Source organism: Gopherus evgoodei, chromosome 3 (assembly GCF_007399415.2).
Source record: "Gopherus evgoodei ecotype Sinaloan lineage chromosome 3, rGopEvg1_v1.p, whole genome shotgun sequence".
NCBI classification, from domain to species: Eukaryota; Metazoa; Chordata; order Testudines; family Testudinidae; genus Gopherus; species Gopherus evgoodei.
The window spans coordinates 3,832,293-3,854,018 of NC_044324.1; the positions used below are offsets into that span (position 1 = coordinate 3,832,293).

General features: G+C 45.4%; 1 protein-coding gene across 5 annotated transcripts in view; it reads left to right on the forward strand.

Annotated features, from left to right (window-relative positions):
- GALNT6 (polypeptide N-acetylgalactosaminyltransferase 6) overlaps window positions 1–19,611 on the forward strand; it is a 39,943-nt gene extending 20,332 nt beyond the window's left edge. For all 5 annotated transcript variants that reach the window (XM_030554549.1, XM_030554551.1, XM_030554553.1 and 2 more), the window contains exons 4-11: window positions 3,157–3,306; window positions 4,649–4,883; window positions 10,498–10,615; window positions 11,292–11,492; window positions 12,598–12,729; window positions 15,393–15,494; window positions 16,915–17,067; window positions 17,760–19,611. In XM_030554549.1, the coding sequence (XP_030410409.1) occupies window positions 3,157–3,306; window positions 4,649–4,883; window positions 10,498–10,615; window positions 11,292–11,492; window positions 12,598–12,729; window positions 15,393–15,494; window positions 16,915–17,067; window positions 17,760–17,882 (1,214 nt within the window). In that variant the 3' untranslated portion in view covers window positions 17,883–19,611. The remainder of the gene's footprint in view (window positions 1–3,156; window positions 3,307–4,648; window positions 4,884–10,497; window positions 10,616–11,291; window positions 11,493–12,597; window positions 12,730–15,392; window positions 15,495–16,914; window positions 17,068–17,759) is intronic.
- The last annotated feature ends 2,115 nt before the right edge of the window (window positions 19,612–21,726 follow it).

The window sequence follows — 21,726 nt, forward strand, 5'->3', positions numbered from 1 at the left end:
TTTTTCCGTTTGGGTGCTCCAGCACCGGAGCAACTATGGCATCGGCACCTATGCATGCTTGCACTTCAGCCATTCACTGCTGTTGGTACCAAGATAGCTAGATTAAAGCTAGCGCAAGTATGGATACACATGCTGCAGTCACACCTCTGATAGCCATCATAAGATAGAAACCCTTCCCCGAAGAGCTTATCATTTTAAATGCATAGAAGAAAGGGTGGAGAAACCAAGGCAGGAAGTGACTCGCCCGTGGTCATGCCAGCAGGTCCCGAAGTAGAACCTAGGTTTGCTGAATGACTCTGTCCAGTGTCCTAGCTGAATGTTACCACCCACATGTCCACCAGCAAGCAGGCCGGTTAAGAAGTTTGGTGAGAGGACATGTATGTGCCATGCGGGGTGATTCCACTCGGTGCTCAGAAAAGGTTTAAATTTTGCAACAGGGGATGCTCTTTTTGTTGTTGCACTCTTTAGGGAAGTGTTACTGTGCATCGTGCAGGAGGTCAGACTAGATGATCATAATGGTTCCTTCTGACCTTAAAGTCCATGAGTCACTCCCTGCAGCAGTAATGGAGCCCTCGCTCTGACAATGCAAACAAAATCAAGTCAGTTGGTTGAAGCATGCCCCCTGCTAATCCAGAGATGTTTCAAGCCTCCAATGACCTCTCTACACTCTTAATTTAATGGGGGGAAAACCTGGATCTCCCTAAAGACAGACCAGGCATTTGACACTTCAGCACTTGGTTATAAAGCTTCCAACTCATCTTCATCAGATTAAGCGGATCTCATTTCCTGCCCACTACCCAGCCTGTTTAAAAGAGCGCTGTAGACTGTCCTGTGATATATAATGTCTCATGTGCTGTTTTTATGTGCTCTCCAGTTGCTTTGCTAGCTCAGTGGCCTCTGTTGTGCTGGTGTCTTTATGCTGGGGAAAAGGATGCTGATAGGATGGCGGAGGCTTTATTTTCTTTCAGCACCAAGCAGCACTATATTCCCCCCTCTCCTCAACTGCGTCACCCACTTTACAGCCTAACTCTGTTGCAGATGGCTTTTACCAGCTGGAGCGTCCTGCATTTTAGCAGCAACTGTTATTCGCTACAGGAGCACCAAGCGGCTTCCCCTGGAAAGTGGGGCCCCTGGTGCTAGGTGCTGTACAAAATGTGAAAAAGGCTCTGCCCTACAGAGCTTGTCTAAATAGACCAGTAAAAGTATTGGAGGAAAAACAAAAAGGCACAGAGCGCGGAAGTGACACAAAAGCCAGGGAAGGAATCCTGACTGGCAGGCCAACATACTTTACAAAACATGCTCTAATGTGGATTGTGCTTTCTGTTCTGCCCCCATTTCCTGTTGTGAACCCAGGTGCTGGAGCCGTGGACTCAGTTGTAACCAGTAACTCGAGTGCCTTTTCCACAGCTGCTCAACTCTGACATTTACAGAAGCGCAAACTGCTTCACCACTTCCTGTCTAGAGCCTTGCAGCAGCGGACTCTGTTGTTGCCGCTTATGTGAACCTGAATGTCCTTGGGTAGCCGAAGAGTGTAATTCCCTGCTTTGTTCCCTAATATGACCGGATCTGAGATTCCATTTTCACTCTGCAGATGCGTAGATTCTCGCTAATCATTTCCTTTCTGCAATCATTGGGGAAAATGGTCTAGCAGTTAGGTCATCAGCCTGAGATTCTAGGATGCCTGGGTTCAGTTCCCTCCTCTGTCATAGGCTGCCTTGTGTGACCTTGGGCAAGTTCCTTATCCCCATTGTACAGATAGGGAACTGAGGCTAACAACACTGCTTGCCTCACATGGGTATTGGGAGAATAAATATATTACAGATTGCAACGCTGTTTGAGATCTCCTGATGAAAAACACTACATAAAAGACAGGTCCTGTTGTTATACTGGGATAATTAAATACATTAAAGGTTATGAGGTACCCAGATTCTACAGGATAGAGGCCATGTAAATATCTAAGGTAGATATAAGCCCCTGACATGTTAACTGGGGAATGTTTCCTGGCTGCATGTTGAGGAGGCATGGGTGACCGGATATTTTTTTTTTCTCTTTCTGTTGGGGATGGGAGTAGCTTTGTGCACCTGCATTTCTTAAACCTGCCTCCATGAGTAAACCAAGATATTTCTTTCTCCTTCATCCCTTTCCTTGTCTTTGCTGAGCTCATCCTCTGTTGCCTTTGTGTCAGGAGGAAAAACCTAATTCTTTCCCTTTTCTGGACTCAACTCGGAGCCTGGTCTCTGAGCAAGTCGCACTCCCCTCATCCTTCCCCCCGCCCCCTCCTGGTGACAATTCATCTACTTAGTCATGATGACGTTTTAACTGCGGGTCAAGAGAAATTTTCAGTTGTACTGTCGAGTCCCAGACTAATCTCTTTGATGGGAGAAAGTTGGAGAGATTATAGCTGCAGGAAGTGCTCGATATTCTGCAATCTGAACTGCCTTTCATCACAAGGCCCACTCTCACTTTAACAAATAAAAAATTCCTTTTTGGGGGGGGGGGTGTCTTTGTTTTTCCGTGTTTAAGCTCAAGTTGGACATGAATCTTAGTGGTGAGGTGGAAGAAAATCAAGGTAATTGTCTTGAGTCAGTGGGCTCTGCAAAGAAGATTCAATTATTTTTTGTCCTGAGGGGTTGGGAAAGAGAAGAGGTCTCAGGTGGGCTGGGGGAGGGGAGAAAACAACTTTTTAAAAGTTGGAATTTGTCATAGATTTAGTCCTCTCTGTGAGGATGAGACCTAGGATCAGCCTGGTCAATTACCACGTATTTTGGGGGTTTTCAGACTTCAGGTTGTGTTGATACAGGTGCTGTGTGCGTCAAGCCCACAGCATGTTCTGTGTATTTAGAACTATGATACTACCACGTTTTCATGATCAGCAAAGCTAATAAGTTTGCTCTGGGCAAGAGGCGCATGGGGATGAGGTGAGGAGATACCTTAGGGTGGGCAGTCCCTCTCTGGAGAAGCAGTGTTGCTCAGTGGATAGGGGACAGGACTGGAAATCGGAAGACCTGATTTCTATTCCTGCCTCTGCTGCTATGTCTTCATCTGTAAAATGGGAGTATCACTTGCTGCCTTTGCAAAGTGCTTTGAGGTCAGTCAGACCTTCTGAATTATGACCCTGTCTCACTTCCTGTGCATGTGATAAACTCTCCCTTTCAGACTATTTAAAAGATCAACTGGATCTCTACGTGAAGCAGCTGCAGATAGTGAGAGTTGTGCGGCAGCGGGAGAGGAAAGGGTTAATAACTGCACGACTCCTCGGCGCCGGGGTGGCGAGCGGAGAGGTGCTTACTTTCCTGGATGCTCACTGTAAGTATAACTGGGCCTTTCTGCCTTGAGTCAGCTTCAGGACCCCGGGTGTGGCTTTTAGCTGCTTTTGAAAATGTTACATGGAAAGAACTTACATTTCCTCCAGCTTTTTGGGTTCTTTTCAGTCAGGCCCGGCCCTAGGCCAAATGGCGCACCCACCAGGCAAGGTGCGTCTTTGGCACTCCGTCTGCCCCGTTTGTTAAACTCTTGAATATCTCATTTTTGTATTGTACTTGTAGCTCATTTCCATTCTGCAGTCTTAGAAAGTCATCAAACGTTATGTGTTAAGCATGTTGCATAGATAGGGGTTCAGCAGATGCCTCTGGCGTCTCATTAAATATGTCCATTATTTGTCACTACTGACACTTTCCACGTTTTAAAAGAGGTATGCTTTCACTGTGACACAATAAAACACGGTTTACAATATCGCAGCTGGGCTCTTGTTTCACTTCCCTTCTTTCTTGTATCTCACTGACTGGCGACGTCCGGCCCCTTACATAGCCGCATGGGTGTGGCTGACAACATTTAGGAGGTTCAAGAAAATGTAGTTCTCGGAAAGTCTGGAAGGTTCTACGAAGGCACATACGGAATCCCTGAAACATCTTCCTTCAAACATTCTATTTTCCCCTTTGTCATTAACAAGGAATCAGAACCCCAAACCCAGCACCCCAGAGTCGCCTGGGTCACCTACCCCTAAATCCAGCCCTGTTTTCAGACATGCCGATTGGATAGTTACTTACCTCCAGTTTTGATCGGTCTTTCCCCCCCACCCCCCTTACAACAGGACGTGTGTTTGGAAGCAGCCTGGATTACCGGCGCGGAGGGGGGCTTAATGGTTCTTTTTGCCTTTTTTCCTGGTTTCCTGTACATAATCAATAGTGTCACAAGGTCTCGCTCACGCTGAGCAGTGCTTTATTCTGCAGGACGTCCAGTCAGTTGCAGTGCAAGCCGAAACCAAAAACTGTTCCTACGTGAACCCTTTTTTCAGTTGTTTGAATGGAATTTCTTGCAGCGTAAAGAGCTGTTCTGTGCACATAAGGCTAGCAATATATGGACCACCATGAAATGACAGTGTTTTCCTGAAAATACAGTGTGTTTTGGCTGTTATTCTCAAGCATTCTAAGAAAGGGGCAGAACTTGTTTCCCTCCACCCAGGGTGAGGCCAGTCTCACCAGAATATTTATCATTCATCATTTGTATTCCATTGGTGTCACGATGCCCCGCCAGAAACAGGGGGCCGTTGTGTCGAGGGCTAGGTTAGCACCATAGGCCATTCCTTTTGCACTCTAAATAGTAGTGATGAAATCCCACCTTCATGGTCCTCCTCCTCGCTGCTTCTTAGGCGAGTGTTTCCACGGCTGGCTGGAGCCTCTCTTATCCCGGATCGCAGAGGAACCCACTGCTGTAGTGAGTCCAGACATCACCACCATCGACCTGAATACCTTTGAGTTTTCCAAGCCAATCCAATATGGAAAGCAACACAGTCGGGGAAATTTTGACTGGAGTTTGACCTTTGGGTGGGAGGCCATTCCTCCTAAGGAGAAGCAGAGAAGAAAAGATGAGACCACCCCTATCAAGTAAGTGCAAAATGAATATGCCTGTGGTATATTACAGACTTCTGAGACCACTGCTTATCATGTTGGCCAGTATTGTCTCCCTGGTGCCATATATTCTCCCGTCAGTAGCTATCTGTTGTCTCTTGTCTTAGACTGTAAACTCCTCTGGGCAGGGACTTTTGTTCTGTTTTTGTACAGTACCTGATACAAAGGGGCCCTGACTGGAGCTTCTGGGTGTTATGGTAACACACACTATTTTTCTTTGTGGGTGTGTGATACAGTAGTGCAATAGGCTGTAATGGAAAGGAGTATTTAGTCTTCCTTGTCAGGCTAAGGATGTAGTTAACAAATACTAGAATAATTCTATGTGAGAAGCAGTTCTTGGGTTTTTTTCCTTCAAGTTGCAAGGTTTTCTGCTTAGGCCTGGTCTAAAAACAGATATATCCATCCAGTCAGGGATGTGATATTTTTTGTTTTGTTTTATCATTTAGTTATCCTTAGGCTTGGAAGGATTAGATTTTTGTCGGCAAATATCAGTAAATGTCAATTTCGCCATATATACACAAACCAAGGAAAAATATTTCCCTTGATTAATTACTGAGATTTACAGATGGGTGAAGTAAAAAAAAAAAAAAAAGAAAGAAAATGTTGCTTGAGAACTTACTAAAGTTTGGTTTAAGGATATTTAGTGTGTATTTTTGACATGTGATGGGGACAATTTTGTGTTTTACTGTTATAAAGCTTTAATTTTCTGAATCTCAGCATCTACTGTCATTAAATAATTGTGTGACACATACCCCCACCCGTGGTCCAACCTACCATAATTTTGCAGAAGTGTGAAACTTTAAATTGATAAAAATCAAGGGGGAAATGCTTAGCAATAAACCTCTATATTATCCATAGAAATCTAATAACTAGGTTTGGCAGAATACAGGTACAACCCCTAATGGCAACAGTAATGTTGACATAAAGGTGCTTTATACCAGTATAGCTTATTCCCATATAGTAATAAGCTATACTGGTATATAAGCACCTATACAGTGTAATAGCATCCACACTAGAAGGGTTATACCGCTTGGTCCAGTGATAACGGCAGTAGCCTAGTTGATGCGTGACCTAGTTTCGACTCCCTGCTCCTCCACAGGTTCCCTGCATAACTTGGGCAAGTCACTTAGCCTCTCTGTGTCTCAGTTCCCCATCTGTGCAGTAGGGATAATGGCATTGCCCTACTTCACAGGACTGTTGTGAGAATCAGTATATTAAAGTTTGTGAAGCATGTTGAGACCCACTGGTGAAAAGAGCGATAAGAGCTAGGTGGTGGTATACTGGGATAGTGAAAGCAGTGCAACTTTCTAGCGCAGATAAGCCCTCGGATCTGTCTGAGGTTTATTCAATGTGGCCTGTTTTGTTAGAGGGAAAATCTGACCTGCAAATGTCCTGGGTATTGGAGTGGACCAAACTCTTCTTGACAAATGATGTGTGGTGGTGGCTTTTTGCAGGGGGTTGTTTTTCTCTCTCGTTTTTTGTCAGCCTTTTTCAGAATTTGGAAAATCTTTGTTTTTAAAAAATGACCCATTTAAAATTTTTCATGATTTTAAAAATATTGGTGGGGTTATTTTCATTTTTTGTCTTCTGCTTTCTTTTTTCCAGTCAATTTTTTTAATCAGGTGGCCACCCTTTCCCTCTCCCTCCCCACCCCTAAAAAGGGGGGTCAGAGAGGATAAAACAACCAGTTAAAAATATGGGAGGGTTGAACTCTGCAAAATGAAAGACATTTTAATTATTTAAGAAGCTTTTTTTACCAAATTGTTTGGGTTTTTTGGGTTCCGCCCCCCCCAACCAGCTCTAGATGGCATCTTTCCTTTTTCTTGGGGAGAAAAGAGGCGAAGACAAACACCATCTACCATGCAACATGTATCTTTGTGGGGAGGGGTAGCCCCTTGACTCCACCCTTCCTAATTTGCCCTACAGCCAAGCTCTCATACAGAGCTGCTGAGTTTGGGCATGTCATGTTTTGAATGTGTCAGATGTTGAGTGCCACTCAAGGTACCTCAGGCCTGACTTTGAGAGGTGCCAGCAGAGCTCGCCAGGAATTTTTCAGTGAAACACTTTTGTGTCTGAGAAATCCGATCTGTCAAAAACCAAAACTTCGAATGGAAACAGCAGTTTTGATTAAACATTCGTCACAAAGGTGTCTAATATCCGAGATGGATATTTTTTTTGAGTGGTTGGGGTGGGCTCCCAGAACAACCAGTAGCCTGACTCAGAGCAGTGTCTTAAACCTGGATCTCCCACATCCCAGATGAGTGACCTAACCACAGAGCTGTTGGCTCATGTTTTTTGATGGAAATTTTCAAAGAGTTTCATCATTCCAATGCAAAACTAAAGCACGTTTCAGAACCTCCGATTTTCACAAAACAGAATTCTTGTTTTCCAGCTCAGATCTAGTGCTGAGATGCTTTGGATTGGCATCGCCCTGCAGGTCCTTGGATTATCCGAAAATCGGACCCAAAAACAAACATCCAAAGCCAGCGGCCGCTCCTGGCAGCTTGGCCTTTTTGTTCAGATACCGTGTACAGCCTCTTAACTGAGTGTCAAGATGTTCCCTTAGGGTGCTTGGCTGTTAGGAGTTGAATAGCTTCCTCTTCCTGGTGTAACGCAGCGACATCGGACACTGGTGTGCGTTCTGTTCGGGTTAGCTGAAAGGAGTGGGGTGGCTGGCAAGGAGGATATCTCTGGTTGGGTTTGAATGAGAGAGAGCCGTTATGAACTTAATTCTGCAAATGAACGTGTAACCCACACACTGTTCTGTCCCATCTAGTGGCACCGAGGCCACTTAGCGAGAGAGTTAAAATGAGTCTGCTCTGCAGCCTTAGCTAAGAGCCAGTTGTCTTTTAGCTCACGCGTTAAGCGCCAGAGGTCCCCGGTTTGATCCTGCCCGCCTACGACCAGGGTCTGTTGGTGTTACAAAAGAAGATCTTAATCACCTCAGGCTCCAGACAGACCTTGCTTTCTGGCAAAGTCTCTCATTAAGGGCCTAATTATTGTCTCTTCATCTTTCCACTTACCTCAAAAACTCTGTCATCTGAACACACTCAGTACCTGGGTTGGGAAGGAGGGGGGGGGCGATCCGCCGATTCAGTCTTATGAAAAGGCCCTTTTCCGTTTGAACAGGGGAGCACTGAAGATTAGTAGGAATTGCTGGCCCTCACAAAACAGGAGCACCTGCTTATTGCAATACTGAGACTTAACAAAACTTATGGTGGGGGGGGGAGAGTTTCTTTGCCAGTGAGATGGTATTGGTTAATTTCCAATTAATTCTAGTAGGCTGGAGGCAGCATGGTCTAGGAGGCTTGGGTTCAAATCCTTGCTCCGCCACTGACTTCCTATGCGATTTTGGACAAACCACTTAGGCCTTGTCTACACAAGAGATTTGCCTGTAAAAGCCCTAGTAGAGAAGTAGCTTATACCAGCAGAATAGGTATTTTGCCAGTACAGTTCCTGTCATTTGGGGAGGAGATTTAACTATACCACAAAAGCTCTCCTTTGGCCAGTATAGGCTGTGTCTAGACTAGGAGGGTTTTCAGTATAACTATACCAGCAAATCTTTTCTAATATAAACTAGGGTCCGTTCTACAGTTTAAACTTTTGCTGGCGTAGCTGAGTAGCTTTTGCTGGCGTAGCTGAGTCTGGGATGTGAGGAGGTGTGATTTGTGACTGACATACTGGTAAAAGCACAGCATTGCTGAGAGAACTCATTTTGTTCAGAAGGGCTGGAATCAGCTGTATTGCCCAAAGCACAGTTTTGCCAGTGTGAAGTCCATCCACAGTGCTAGCATAGTATATCGGCAAACCTCGTCTCATGTAGACCTGTCCTCTGCCTCCGTTCCCCATTTGTGAAAGGGAGGAGAACAGCACTGAACTGCTGCACGGATAAATACAATGAAGATACAACAGTGACGGGCCAGATAAGTTCCTAAGATTGGGTGTTTTCTTTGTTTTTGGTAACTTACCTTTGACATTTGAAAGTGCATTGCTCCTGCAGCTCCATAGAAAAGAGTCTTTTGTCTCCTTCAAACCCTGCCAGCCTGCCAGAAACGGAATAACCTTGAATTCCCAAGTGAAGACATTCAATGCCTGCTCTTGGCCCTTTCCACAATAGCGAGACAAAGTCTGGCCTGGAGTATGGCTCCGCTTTGTGGAAAGGTCAGACGGGAGAAGTTTCTGTCTCAATAAAGGTCCCTTTTTTTCCTGTGGACTGGTAACTTGGCTTCCAGCTGCCTCTAACCTCCGCAGGTTCCTCTCGGCAACAACACAGCAGTTCAGTACGTTTTATAAAAGCCAGTTTCGGTTTCTCCCCCTACCCCCCATTTAAAGTTCAGATGTAACAGATTATAAAGGGAGATGGAAAGAAAGAAGCTTAGCCCGGAGTACCTGGATTTCCTGTCTGCTATGACATTCAGTAATGATACTCTGGGCTCCTCCTCCTGAATCAGATCAGCCCCCTGGGACCTGCATCCACCTGATGTCGCAGCTACCAGCAGCTTCCTTGACTCCTCTCTGTATTAGGTACTTACATAGCCTCATTACCAGACAATCTGAGCTCCTCACAATCCTATGTATTTTCCCTCCCAACACACCTGTGTGGCAAGGTAGCACCGGTATCTCACTTGCGGATGGGGAAACAAAGGCACAAAGATCAAGTGATTTGCCTAAGGTCAGATAGGGAGATGGTGGCAGGGGGGAGGAATTGAACCCAGGTCTTCAGAGTCTCCGGGTTAGTGTGCTATCCACTGGACCCTCCTTGTCTGGATGATAATCCCCTATCTGAAGTATTTGGCAAGAGATTCTGATGGTCGTTCTAAGGGTTTCTTTGTTATCCTAATGTTGTAGACTCACAACAGAGCAATATTTTTCCTGATCGCGGGAGGACACCGCAATACCTGGACTCAGAGCTGTGAATGTGAAGATTATTTAATATCTGCCAGCTGGGGACATTTGCATCATCATGACAAAGCCCAGAGGGATGTAGCTTCCCTCAGGGCCCCAGAATGGTGTAGGAGCAGGAGGTCATGGCCCCATCACTTTTTACCAGCTGTAAGGGCGAGTGACTGTGGGGTGAGGTCTTGTAGGGAGGGGTGGGCCTTGGGAAGGGGCAGCACAGTGGCGGGGCCATGTTTCAAGTGCCAGTCCTGCTCCCCCACACACACTTTTAGGGACCTTCATTCACCCATGGCCTCGCTACAGATTTGAGTGCCACCTGGCTCATTCTCTAGCCAAATCCCCAGAACAGTCTGGCTGTATGTTCAGTTTGTCCATCCTTGGTGACCTTACTGCCCTACCAAAGCTCTCGGGATTGGCTGGGTACCAGCTTTCCGTGGTAAACGTGTTCCAGAATTCCTTGGTCTTCTGTCCTTGTATGTCCAAACCAAGAAAGCTGCCAATACCAAACCAGTGTTGATGGAGGCAGTTGCTGGATTAGGCTTTGAATATCCTCATTTCTGATCTTGTCCTGCCACTTCCTACGGATATTTGTCTTGCAGCAGGATGAATGGTGGGGTTTGCCAGGATTGTTAAACTAACATTTGTGATGCACCAAGTATGGTCTCTTGACTCTGCTTCTGTCTCTCCTCAGGTCTCCCACTTTTGCTGGTGGCCTCTTTGCGATCTCCAAGTCCTATTTTGAACACATTGGTTCCTATGACGACCAGATGGAGATCTGGGGTGGGGAGAATGTGGAAATGTCCTTTAGGGTAAGAGCCAAATGAAGCGCAGTGGGGGGGGGGGACCGTTAACTTCTAGCAGAATTAAAACTAGGGGGCGCGCACACACACACACACACACACACACAGTCCCTGTGTTTTCCATTTTTCCCTCTTCTGATTTTCTGAAATTCTCTCCCTGCCCCCCCCCAAATCAATAGGCTTGTGCCCACTAATGCCTAGAACATTCCCTGAAATTCCGCCATTGATCAGATGTAGCATTCAAAAGTTATCACGTCATAGAGAAATGCCATTGAGTATAAGGCCTCGTAACCTTGGCCAACAAAATCCCTTAACTGTGAGCTTTGGGCCTGAATTCCGGAAGTGCTGATGTCTTGCTGCCCCAGATAGAAGGGGCCCAGAACCTTTGCAGACTAAAGCCTTTGTTTTCAGTGCATGTGGCTAGAAAGGCAGAGCTCTGTTTGTACAGCCCCTAGCGTGATGGGGTCTGTGACTGGAGCTTCAAGGTCCTACTGCAATACAAATAACGAAGCTCAAAGCACATTATGCCAGATCTCAACCCAGTCCAGTTCTGTACTTCAAACTATGGAGGAAAACACTTTGGACATAGGAAAAATTATTTTTCCCCTTTCATTTGTGTGTCAGGGTTTGTCTGACTAAAACTCCCTTTGAAATCCACTGGATGGGCTGCTTCTCCCTTGTGTAGGTTTGGCAGTGTGGTGGCCAGCTGGAGATCGTCCCCTGCTCAGTGGTTGGGCACGTGTTCCGCTCCAAAAGTCCACACACCTTCCCAAAAGGAACTCAGGTCATCTCCAGGAACCAAGTGCGCCTGGCGGAGGTCTGGATGGATGACTATAAGGAAATCTTCTACAGAAGAAACCAGCAGGCCTCGAAGATGGCCAGAGAGGTACCGAACCCAGTTCCATAAAGCATCTCACAAGTAATCAAAGCATCTTTGATGTGTTTCTGTATGCAGGGAAACTAGTGGGTTGATTCCTCTTGACAGTGCGGGGCTTTTAGTGTCACTCTTAAGGCACTGGTCCTATGAAGAGAACCACATGAATGGACCCATCTGCCTGTGCAGAACTCCATAGAAGTCAGCTAGACTCTGTATCAGGTCAGTGGCCAACCCACGTGGGATCTGGATCAGTAGCAGAGCTAGGTTTTAGAGCTGGGGGTGATGGGTTATTGGTAGTACCACCTTCAACTATAGCTATTGGCTTGAAAAGGTGCCACAGGTACCTCTAAAGGCCACCGGGGCAGGCAGAGATACACCCACCTCCCTACTAGCTCTGCCACTGATCAGAACCCAAAGTGAGGATGGCTCCCAAATGCCTTGTGCTGTCTGAGATGAGCATTTCAATTAGAACCAGTCAGAGAATTTTTCAACAGGTGGTTTTTTGTCAAAAAATCTTGATTCATTGAAATTTGTTTGCAAAACAGGATAGGTTTGGACAAACCTCCTGACTCCCCCAAAAAACACCACCATAGAAAAGCTTCAGAACTATCAGTGTTTCATTTTGACATTTTCTGAACAAAAAAAAATAAATCAGGTTTTCTGGGTCAAAACATTAGGTTAAATTTCAAATTAGATTTAAAAAACAAAGCTTTAAAAGAAAATCATTCGATTCACCCAACTTGAACTTTCTAGGGGGGGGTTAGTCAAAATATTTTGGAGTTTTCCACTTTTTGTCATGATTTGGGGAGTGGGGGTGGGGATTTCAAACTCTGAGAGATTTGCTGGAGTGGAAAACAGGTTTCCTGTCTCTCTCTCTCTACTTCCAGTGACCAGCATCCTGGGAAACATGCTCCTCGGTGCTGTTTTGCATCCTACATGTGATAAGAAGGGAAAGTGTGTTGTAACTTAATCCCATAAGATTCTACGGTGAATTACAAATGGAAACCACCTCTCTGATGCCTTAAGGCAAACCTATTTAAAGGGAACACCAGGTTTTGGATTCTGTTGCTGCCCTGTTGAGGTTAGTTTTAATTTTCTTGCATGATTTTGATAGAAAACGTACGGCGACATTACAGAACGGCTAAAACTGAAGGAGCAACTGCATTGTAAAAACTTCACCTGGTATCTACAAACTATCTATCCAGAGATCTTCATCCCAGACTTGACTCCAACCTTCTACGGAGCAGTAAGTGCGGGAGTGTGTCTGTTGTCCTGTTTCCTTCTGGCAAAACCCCTTGATTCCCTCCTTCTCTAGAAACAAATGGAGATGGTAGCAGTGGTTCGAGAGGCTCCAGCGAAGATCAGGGCCCTATTGCACTGAGCAGACTCCTGATGTGACGGTCCCTGCCCCATTACAGTCTAAATGTCCAAGACAAAACAGATGACGGACACAAAAAGGGGAAATGACTTTGCCCCAGAGTGGATGTTTTCCTGAAAGATCCGCTATAGAAATTGTTTGGGGGGAGTTCTATGGTCTGTGTTATACAGAAGGTCAAACCAGATCACACTGGTCCCTTCTGGGTTTGGAATCTACAAATGAAGGCAGCCTAGCAGGAGCCAGGAATACCTTCCGTATGCTTACTGGCACTGCTGCAGCGACAACACAGCTATTTATACTCATGGCTGGTTCGATGAGAGCGTAGGTTTGAGCATGTGTACATGAGCAGGGGATTCACACCCCTAACTCGTAGTAGAGATATAGCCTTAAATGGTGTCCTGGCACTTGGAATCCTCTGTTATTCATGAGCAACTCGGTCAGACTTGGAAAACTCCTGTTCAGTCATCTGATCTCTCCTCCTCCCCCCATCCCGTTCCTCTTTGTCTCAGGGCTCGTCTATACTAGCTGGGTGTGAGAGAGAGAACCCATTTTCCGTTTATTTACTCTCACAACCGTGCCTCTCTCCTCCTCCAAGCGGAAAAAGCATTTGGTGGGTTTTTTTAAGTGAGCTTTTTATTCCTACTGACACAATCTTGCATCAGGATTAAAAGCTTCATTTTCATGTTAAACACAATGAAAATTCACTCCTTTCAAAAGACTTCTCCCTGTATATTCCTCCCCAGCTAGCTACATGATTGGCAACTTCTGCTCAAGAATGGAACGGTAGAGGTTAAGCGGTAGGGGTGGGGGCATGTCAATGCCCAGAAAGGCTGGTCTTTGATTTAGCAGGTTTTGCTCTTTCACCCAGGCCTGCAAGAAAAGGCAGTGCAGTAAGGATGACTCACTGCCTCAGGGCTGGGCACACCTCATGTCGATATTTCTGGCTAAGTAATAGGCTTCTAAGTGGCCAATCCAGTTCTTGGCTGAAGGGATACTGGTATCAGTACAGGGTTCTGAGAGTTGGGGAGTTTAAAATTGAGGTTTTGAGCAACAGACAAAGGAGTTTGACTCCCACCTTCCCAGTGAGTCCAGAAAAACAGCATCTCTTAGGTATTTATCTAACTTGTGTTACCATAATATCTGAGTGCCTCGCAATCTTAAATGCAGAATTCCCACGCACCCCTGTGAGAGACAGCAGTGCTGTTAGCTCCAGACTGAAAAATCAGTTATGTGCAGAGCGTTATTTATCTCTTATGGCCACTAAGGATTGTTGTGCTTGGCTTCTCTGGCTATTCAAGGTCAGTTGCCTCAGGGAAAATACACACTTTGGGTTTGTCCTGGAAAGTCAGCTCACGCAGCTGAGCTCTTTCCAATTCACAGCAACGGAGTTAAATGTCAACTGGAGAAAGGTTGTTGCTTTGCATGGTAAAAACCTGCAGCTCCAGTTCTCTGATCCAGCTATCTAATGAGACGTAAGCAGAAGAAGAGTGTGCGTAGGATTCTAATCCTGGTTGAACCCTCCTGCCCTTGCTTACATTCCGGAATACAGGTGCAGCCAGAAGTCAGCATGGCAGATGAATTATTAATTTGAAGGGCTGCTCCCTGAAGTTATTGTTTCGAAGGCAGTTTACAGCTATCTGGCCATAGCAGATTACTTGACTCCTGCTCTGGATTGTTTTCAGTTTGTGGCGTTCTCAGCCTTATGTTCCCCAGAATGCTTTGTCTTCCCATCTCCCAAAAATAATCATCCCTGGAAAGGTCCCAGCCTCTTAGGATTTAGAATTCCAAGGCAGAGACTGTGAAGCCATTTTTTGGATGTCCAGTACTCATTAATTTTAATGTGAATTGGTTGCTGCAATCATAGACTTTAAGACCAGAAGGGACCATCTTGGTCATCTAGTCTGACCTCCTACACATCACAGCCACAGAACCACCTCCACCTCATCCCCCAACCTCTGGCTGAGTTACTGAAGTCCTCAAATCATAATTGAAAGACTTTTAATTACAGAGAATCCACCATGTGCTCTTGTTCAAACCAACAAGTTACCTGTGCCCCACGCTGCAAATGCAAGGTGGCAGAGACCTTGAGGGTTTTTTCCTATCTGACCAGGGGGGAAATTCCTTCCTGACCCCAAATAGTGATCCAACCCTGTGAATGTTGGAGAAACCCACCAGCTGGACACCTGGGGTAAGAATTCACTGTAGTAACTCAGAGCTTTCTCTGTCTAGTGTTCCATCTCCAGTGGCTTTGAAAATTTCAGCCTAAATATACTGAGTATTAAACGAGCCCCTGCTGAAAGAAGAGAAATAGGGAGGATCCCAGGCACTAAAACAAAACCACAGCAAAGCCCTGATTTTAAAAACATAGAACAGCCCAGGGATCCTGACACTATGTAATAGGATTTGCTGGGCCGTGTTTTGAGCTGAATGCCTGGCCAGGCACACAGGGTTGGGTCAGGTCTGTAACTGCTGCATTCTGGGTGCTCAAAGTCACCTGAGTTGCTTGCTTGCTTTTTGTTCTTTCCTTTCAGATTAAAAATGAAGGGTCAAAGAATTGCCTGGATGTTGGCGAGAACAATCATGGAGGGAAGCCACTGATCATGTACCCATGCCATGGGATGGGCGGCAATCAGGTATGCAGTCTGTGCGAGTATATCCCACCAGCTTTCACCCCATCCCACGTCCACAGAAATAGGAAAGCCCAGAGCTGGGAAAAGAGAGAAAACCCAGCCTTTCCCCATTCGCAGTTAAGATATGAATCATGCATGTAATCTGGGCAGTTCCCCCTCCTTTGTACCTCTTCTTATTTAAACAAGTTATTTTATTTCGGTAAAGACAATAACCTTCATTCAAGTCCTGAGCCTGAATGGTCTCTGCCCCAAACAGCCGAAGTCCATAGCACTTCAGTGACACTCTATGTGCCTCTGCCTTTCATCAGAGGATTTCTAAACACTTTACAGTGTGAATTAAAGCCCCCTTTCAGAACCATCCCAATTTTCTGTTCGTTTGTTTCTGGGCTGAACCAAACCACTGAAGAAGGAAAAAATTGATTTGGGTCTAACAAACCATTTCATTCAAACTGAAACAAAAACATTGTTTGACTTTTAGCTGGTTTAAATGTAAAATTCTATCCTCAAAGCATGTTAGAAAGTGTTGAAACAAACATTAAGATTTTTTTTCCTGATTCTTTGGTTTGTTTACCGAAAGAATTTGGTGAATTCAGCATGAATTCATGAAACGTTTTGGTCCATCTGAATCTTCATTGTTTGTCAGTAAAAACATCATCCAAAAAATTCACCTTAGCTCTGCTCCCTTTTTCCCTCATGAAGTAGGTTGTTATCCCTACGGATGGTAGAGGATGGAGAAGGAGTAAGACAAGGAAAATAATTCTGTCTCAGTTCTCACGCAGCCCATCAGTGGTTGATCTGAGCTCAGGAGACCTGACTTCTAGTCTTCTGCTCCAATCACTAAATCTATTACCCCACTCTGCCAGCTCCGTTGGGTGTCTGACTGTTTTGCTTTCGAATATGCCCCATAAAAGTGCATTCTCTTGCCCCCTGGCATCTCAACTCAGTGTGGCCCTCTTGTGGTGGCTAGATTGCCCAGGAATCAATGAGTCTGCTATAGCCTTGTCTAACAGACAGATATTTTGAGTTGAGCAGTAGAGGCTCTTGCATTAAGATCCAGAGGTCTCCGTTTCCCTACTGCTGAAGACAGTCCCAGGGCCATCGGCATTACATCACAGTTGGAGATGGGATTCACTCCACTGGTGGTATGAGCAGGCTGCCTCTTGTCCATCTGGTATCCACGCTGTTCAGTGTGCAGCTCATTGGGGGATTAGTTGTCTCATCAAGGGAGGTGGATCCTTCAGACTTGTGGGGACTGACCAGCATTGCGGTGCGCTTGATTATCAGCTGGCATAAGAGTGAACTCTAGCACCTTGAGTTAATGTTGGTGCTGTGGAGAAGGCGGGCTGTTTTCTTGTAGCATAGGTGACCATTTGGAGAGAAGGATAGCAGCAGTCTAATCTCCCTGCCTGGTCTTGGTTCTCAGTATTTCGAATACACGTCCCAGAAGGACCTGCGGCACAACATTGGCAAGCAGCTCTGCCTCCGATCTGCCTTTGGGCCGGTGGAGCTGGGAGACTGTCACTTCACAGGAAAAAATTCACGTGTTCCAGGAAATGAAGAATGGGAACTGACCCACGTAAGTAAAGAACACAGGGGCTCAATGCACCCAGAAGCAGCAGTGGCTTTCCTTCTTCCTCACCTCTGACGAGAGTTTTTTGGATGCCTTGCAGAAGCCTATCCTGTGCTTTGCTGTCAAACTGGGAGGGTTCCTTTGGGAAGAAGCGGGACCTACTTGGGAGAGGACTGGACTGGGGCTCAGGAGTGGAGCCATGCAAGTGACCAACCTTATTTTGGCTCCCTGGCAGTTCCAAAAAATTGAAAAATTTTGGTTTGGGTCAGACAGTTTTGTTACAATTTGGAGCTTTTTTTAAAAAACATTTAAAATTGAATGAATTTTTTTAAGTGAGAAGTCATTTTGAATCAAAATAAACATTTTGTTCTGAAAACGGCAAAACAAAACTTTTGAATTTTTTTTCCCGACTGAAATAATTCAGCCAAAACTGACACACAATTGTGAAGTGTTTTAGTCGATCCAAATTTTTTTTTCCACCAAAAAAAGTCTTGGCTGAAAAATCTGGCCCAGATCTAATCCAGAGACCTAGGTTTTATTCCTCGCTCTGCCAAAGGTTCGCTGGGTGACCTTGGGCAAGTCACGTTGCCTCCCTGTGCCTCAGTTTCCCCTTCTGTATGATGGGGCTAACAGTGGTCTTTGTAAAGTACTTTGAGTTCAGTGGATGATGTGAGCAAGGTATCTCTATTTGTTTTTAGGATCGTCTGATTAAAAATGTGGCCTCTAACATGTGTTTGTCGGCAAGAGATGAGCATCCATCTATGACTTCCTGTAACCCCTCAGATTCTTATCAGCAGTGGTTCTTTACCCAAGATGTGTAGTGAAGACAAAACCAGTGTCAGCAAGAAATGTGCCAGCCCATCTCACTTTGAGACCTTGATTCCAAACTGCACTCAGGAAAACAGAAGCTAAGCCTCTCTCCTTTTATTTAAAAGAAGCTAACGTCTTAAATATGCTGCATTTCACAGTTGCCTTTAATTCTACTCTGTGCCTTTGGGATAAGACTGTGTAATACATGGAGATTTTTGTTCCACTTTTTCTAAGAGACTAAGCAAACTTCTTGTTTGCAGCCTACGTGAGTGTCATATTGTAACACATCCAAAGATAAATAACATGGGACCAACTACATCCATAATCACATGAATGATCAATCCCACTTCCTAAGCCCCGGAAAATTGGACCACAACCAGTCAGAATGTAAGGGATGAGACTGAATACAACACATGTCCCAAAGAAGCGGTGCCAGCTGGCCTCTGAATATGTCTCATGCCAAAGATAGTACCCAGTATCCTCTAGTTATCACATAGGCTTGCATGCAAAGGCAGATCAGGATGCTGCAAGAAGAAATGGCAGTGTCATGGTCAGGAGAGCATGTTCATACTCTCTAGCACAGGCTCTTGTTTAATGAGATTTGTAACCCTGAAGGAGATAGCTCTGTGCATCTAAAACATAACACCAGGGTGCATTGTTGTGCAAAATCCCAGCCTGTTGCACCGAATGAAACCTGGGAAGCTCTTGCCAGCACAAGGAGATAGTAGTACTAATTGTGTTGCAGATAAAAAGGACTTTTGGTGCAGTTAATCCCGCAAAGGAGAGATGAATCATCATTTACTTGGCCCATGCAGGGAAGTGACCTGGTGATGGTGCTGCTGAGCATAGACTAGCAGGGGAAAGCCTGATACAGTGGCAGTTCTGCTTGAGAGATGGGTACTCTGAACCTGCGAGATCATGTTGGTGGTTGGAATGAAGATTATGGAATAGCATGAAGAGTATGGGAGGAGGATTTTTTTTTAATCACTGAATCAGTGCACATGCAACACAGATCCTGAGATCCAGCAAGCTCATGGCTTTTGATTTCCTTGTGCAATGAAGTAATACTACCATCTTTAACTTAGAGCGTATGCCAGTCAAGGGAAATATGTAGTGCCACTTTTATCCTGGGCTGTCTGCTTCACTTTTGTGCTTGGGTTTTGGTATTTTATAAAAATCTGCATCCAAGTAACGCCTCTGATGACTCATCCCCACTCATAGACAGTTTCAATTAAGAAGTACACAAGCAGAGTAACTGGTTTTTTCAGGATATGCTGCTGCAAATCCAGGATGCTTGCACTCTTCAGAATCTGGGGGGGCAGAGAGGATTTCTTTACTGGAGGAATTAGTTTAAACTCTGATGCTGATCCCCCTGTACTAAATTGTGCAGCTCATTTCTCTACCATTTTAGCATCTTGTGGAAAGATGGCCTAGTAGGAGAGTGAATGTAAGCCGTCTTTTGAGGTTTGAATACTGTAGTTTACATTAGTTTCTAAGCAATTCCATTTCATTTTAATTGAAAAATCTTCCTGGAAATGGGGGGAGACGACCTACCTTTGGACATGTGACCTGAACCTAAAATAAAGAGATGTTCTATTTTACAAAAGAATCCAATCTGGATTTGGTTCTTTTGGAGCAGATGTTCCCGGTTTGCTGCAACAGGCCTAGAGCCGCAAACACTTCACCCAGCTGTTTCTGAGTTGGCGCACCTTTCAGTTCAGTTATTAACCACACGTATTATGATTGTGCCACCACTGTACACAGTATTACAGTCCCTGCCCCAGAGAACTCAGTCTAAATAGAAAAGACAGACATACAGGGAGGGGGAGGAAGGGGGTAGAACATACTAGCAGTAGAATAATGCAGTGGTGATCAATATCACCTTAGTTCCACAATTTGTTTAATTTTATTGGGTGGGGGAGAGTTTACATTTAAATGAGACTTTGTCGGCATGATAAGCTAGACACGTGTTGCCAAAGTAGTGGCAGGAGTGGGGAAGCAAACTCCCAGGCCCTGCTGGTAATATCCACCCAGGAGGACAGGGCTACTTGCTGCCTTTTGGGGTTACCTATTTCATAGAGCTGGAAGGGACCCCAAAGGGTCATCGAGTCCAGCCCCCTGCCTTCACTAGCAGGACCAAGTACTGATTTTGCCCCAGATCCCTAAGTGGCCCCCTCAAGGATTGAACTTGCAACTCTGGGTTTAGTCTGTTTCCCAAATGCAATCCATCCCTGGATCCCAGGGGCAAGTCACGATGTAGCACCATGGCGCAGATTGTTTCTAGGCATGGCAGGTTCTCAAAGCATTCACTCTGGTGCACACCGATGGTTTGCAAGGCACTTGATTTGGACAGGCAGAGTCTGTTCTGGCGACATCGATTAGTGGAGGGGAGTCCCTTTGGAGCACCTTGAGTTTGAGGGATCTTTCCCAGTTTGGAAGGAAAAACCCCACATTGCACTAAAAGCTGATGCTAGAGCCATCGCTCTGGTATGGCCCCTTTAGGTGGCGCTCTTACCCCATCCACCTCTTTAGCCCTCGTTCTCGTTGTGACTGCCTCCAAAGGACTCGGGTATCCTCTTTGCTGCTCGATAGGTTCACCATCGCGCAAGGAAAATAGGATCGGACACAAGCCCCTAACCCTTAATGTTGGAGCAGGATGGGAAAGGCCGCCCCTCCATCCCGGATAACTGGAGCACAATCTCCTGGAAGTGGCCTTGCTTTGTAATTCCTCTAGGCTGCTGAGAATATTAAAGGGCCTGAGTTCTGCATGAAAATGCCAGCCAATTAAATGTGTGCTAGAAAAATAGCACGGGTGGATTTCAGTGGGGCACCAGTGCCCAGTCAGTTTTCCTTTGTCCCAAGTATCTTCGCTGGGTGTCATGAGTCCCCAGGTCCTTGTCCTGTTTGAGTGTCCAGCAGACTTAATTGGATGGATCTCTATCTTATGTACTTACATGGCACCCATTCCCATAGTGTCTGCACACTTCAGAATTTGTAAATGTACTTATCTTCCCAATACCTGAGTCGAGTTAGATTCTAGTCGGGACTCTGCCACTGACCAGTTTTGTGACCTTGGTCACCTTGCTTTGCTGCATTGTGGTTCAGATTCCCCCTCTGGAGAATGGGACTTAAACCAAGTAATGGAGCTCAGCTAACGTTGGTTGAAAGCTCTGATAGCCAGCCAGCGGTGGAAGATGCAAAGCGTGATTATACCTGCCCTGAGCTATTTGATTCTGGAGTTGGTGAAGGAGGCATCCTTGGATCGTGTGAGTTTTGCACTGAAGCAGAGTCGGAGAAAGGTTGCACACCTGAGACAATTTGTATAATTGGCACACTATTTTCAGTTATTGCAGTCCTGCCACATTCTGTTTCCCCTCACCGATGCACCCCAGACGTACACTGGTTTGGCTTATCCCGTCTCATTCCTGTTCCTCTGATTAAAATTCCCCATCTACCAATGCAATTGAATGGTGCTGGAAATGCTACTCCAATATTGTTACAAAGTTCAGTATCAACCATCTTGAGTTTGTCTCATCAATGTCAGAGTCTGAATTACTCCGAAGACAGCTATTCACAGCCCATTTCTTCTGAATAATGTTGCCTATTGGGTGTGATGTGTTTAAATATGAACATATTAGTTATTGCATAGACCGTTTTCTGTTGCCTGATCTACTGAAGGTCTATTGATTTATATTACTGGTTTAGGTTCCCCAATTAGCATTCTGTAATTTGATAGGTTCTTGTCCCAGGATTTATCAGTTACTGCTTTGGGCATCCAGCAATGACAACATCCCTCGCACTCGGGAAAGACCTTCTGCAGTTGTAAAAGTTTTATTACTACCATGATTAGTCCAA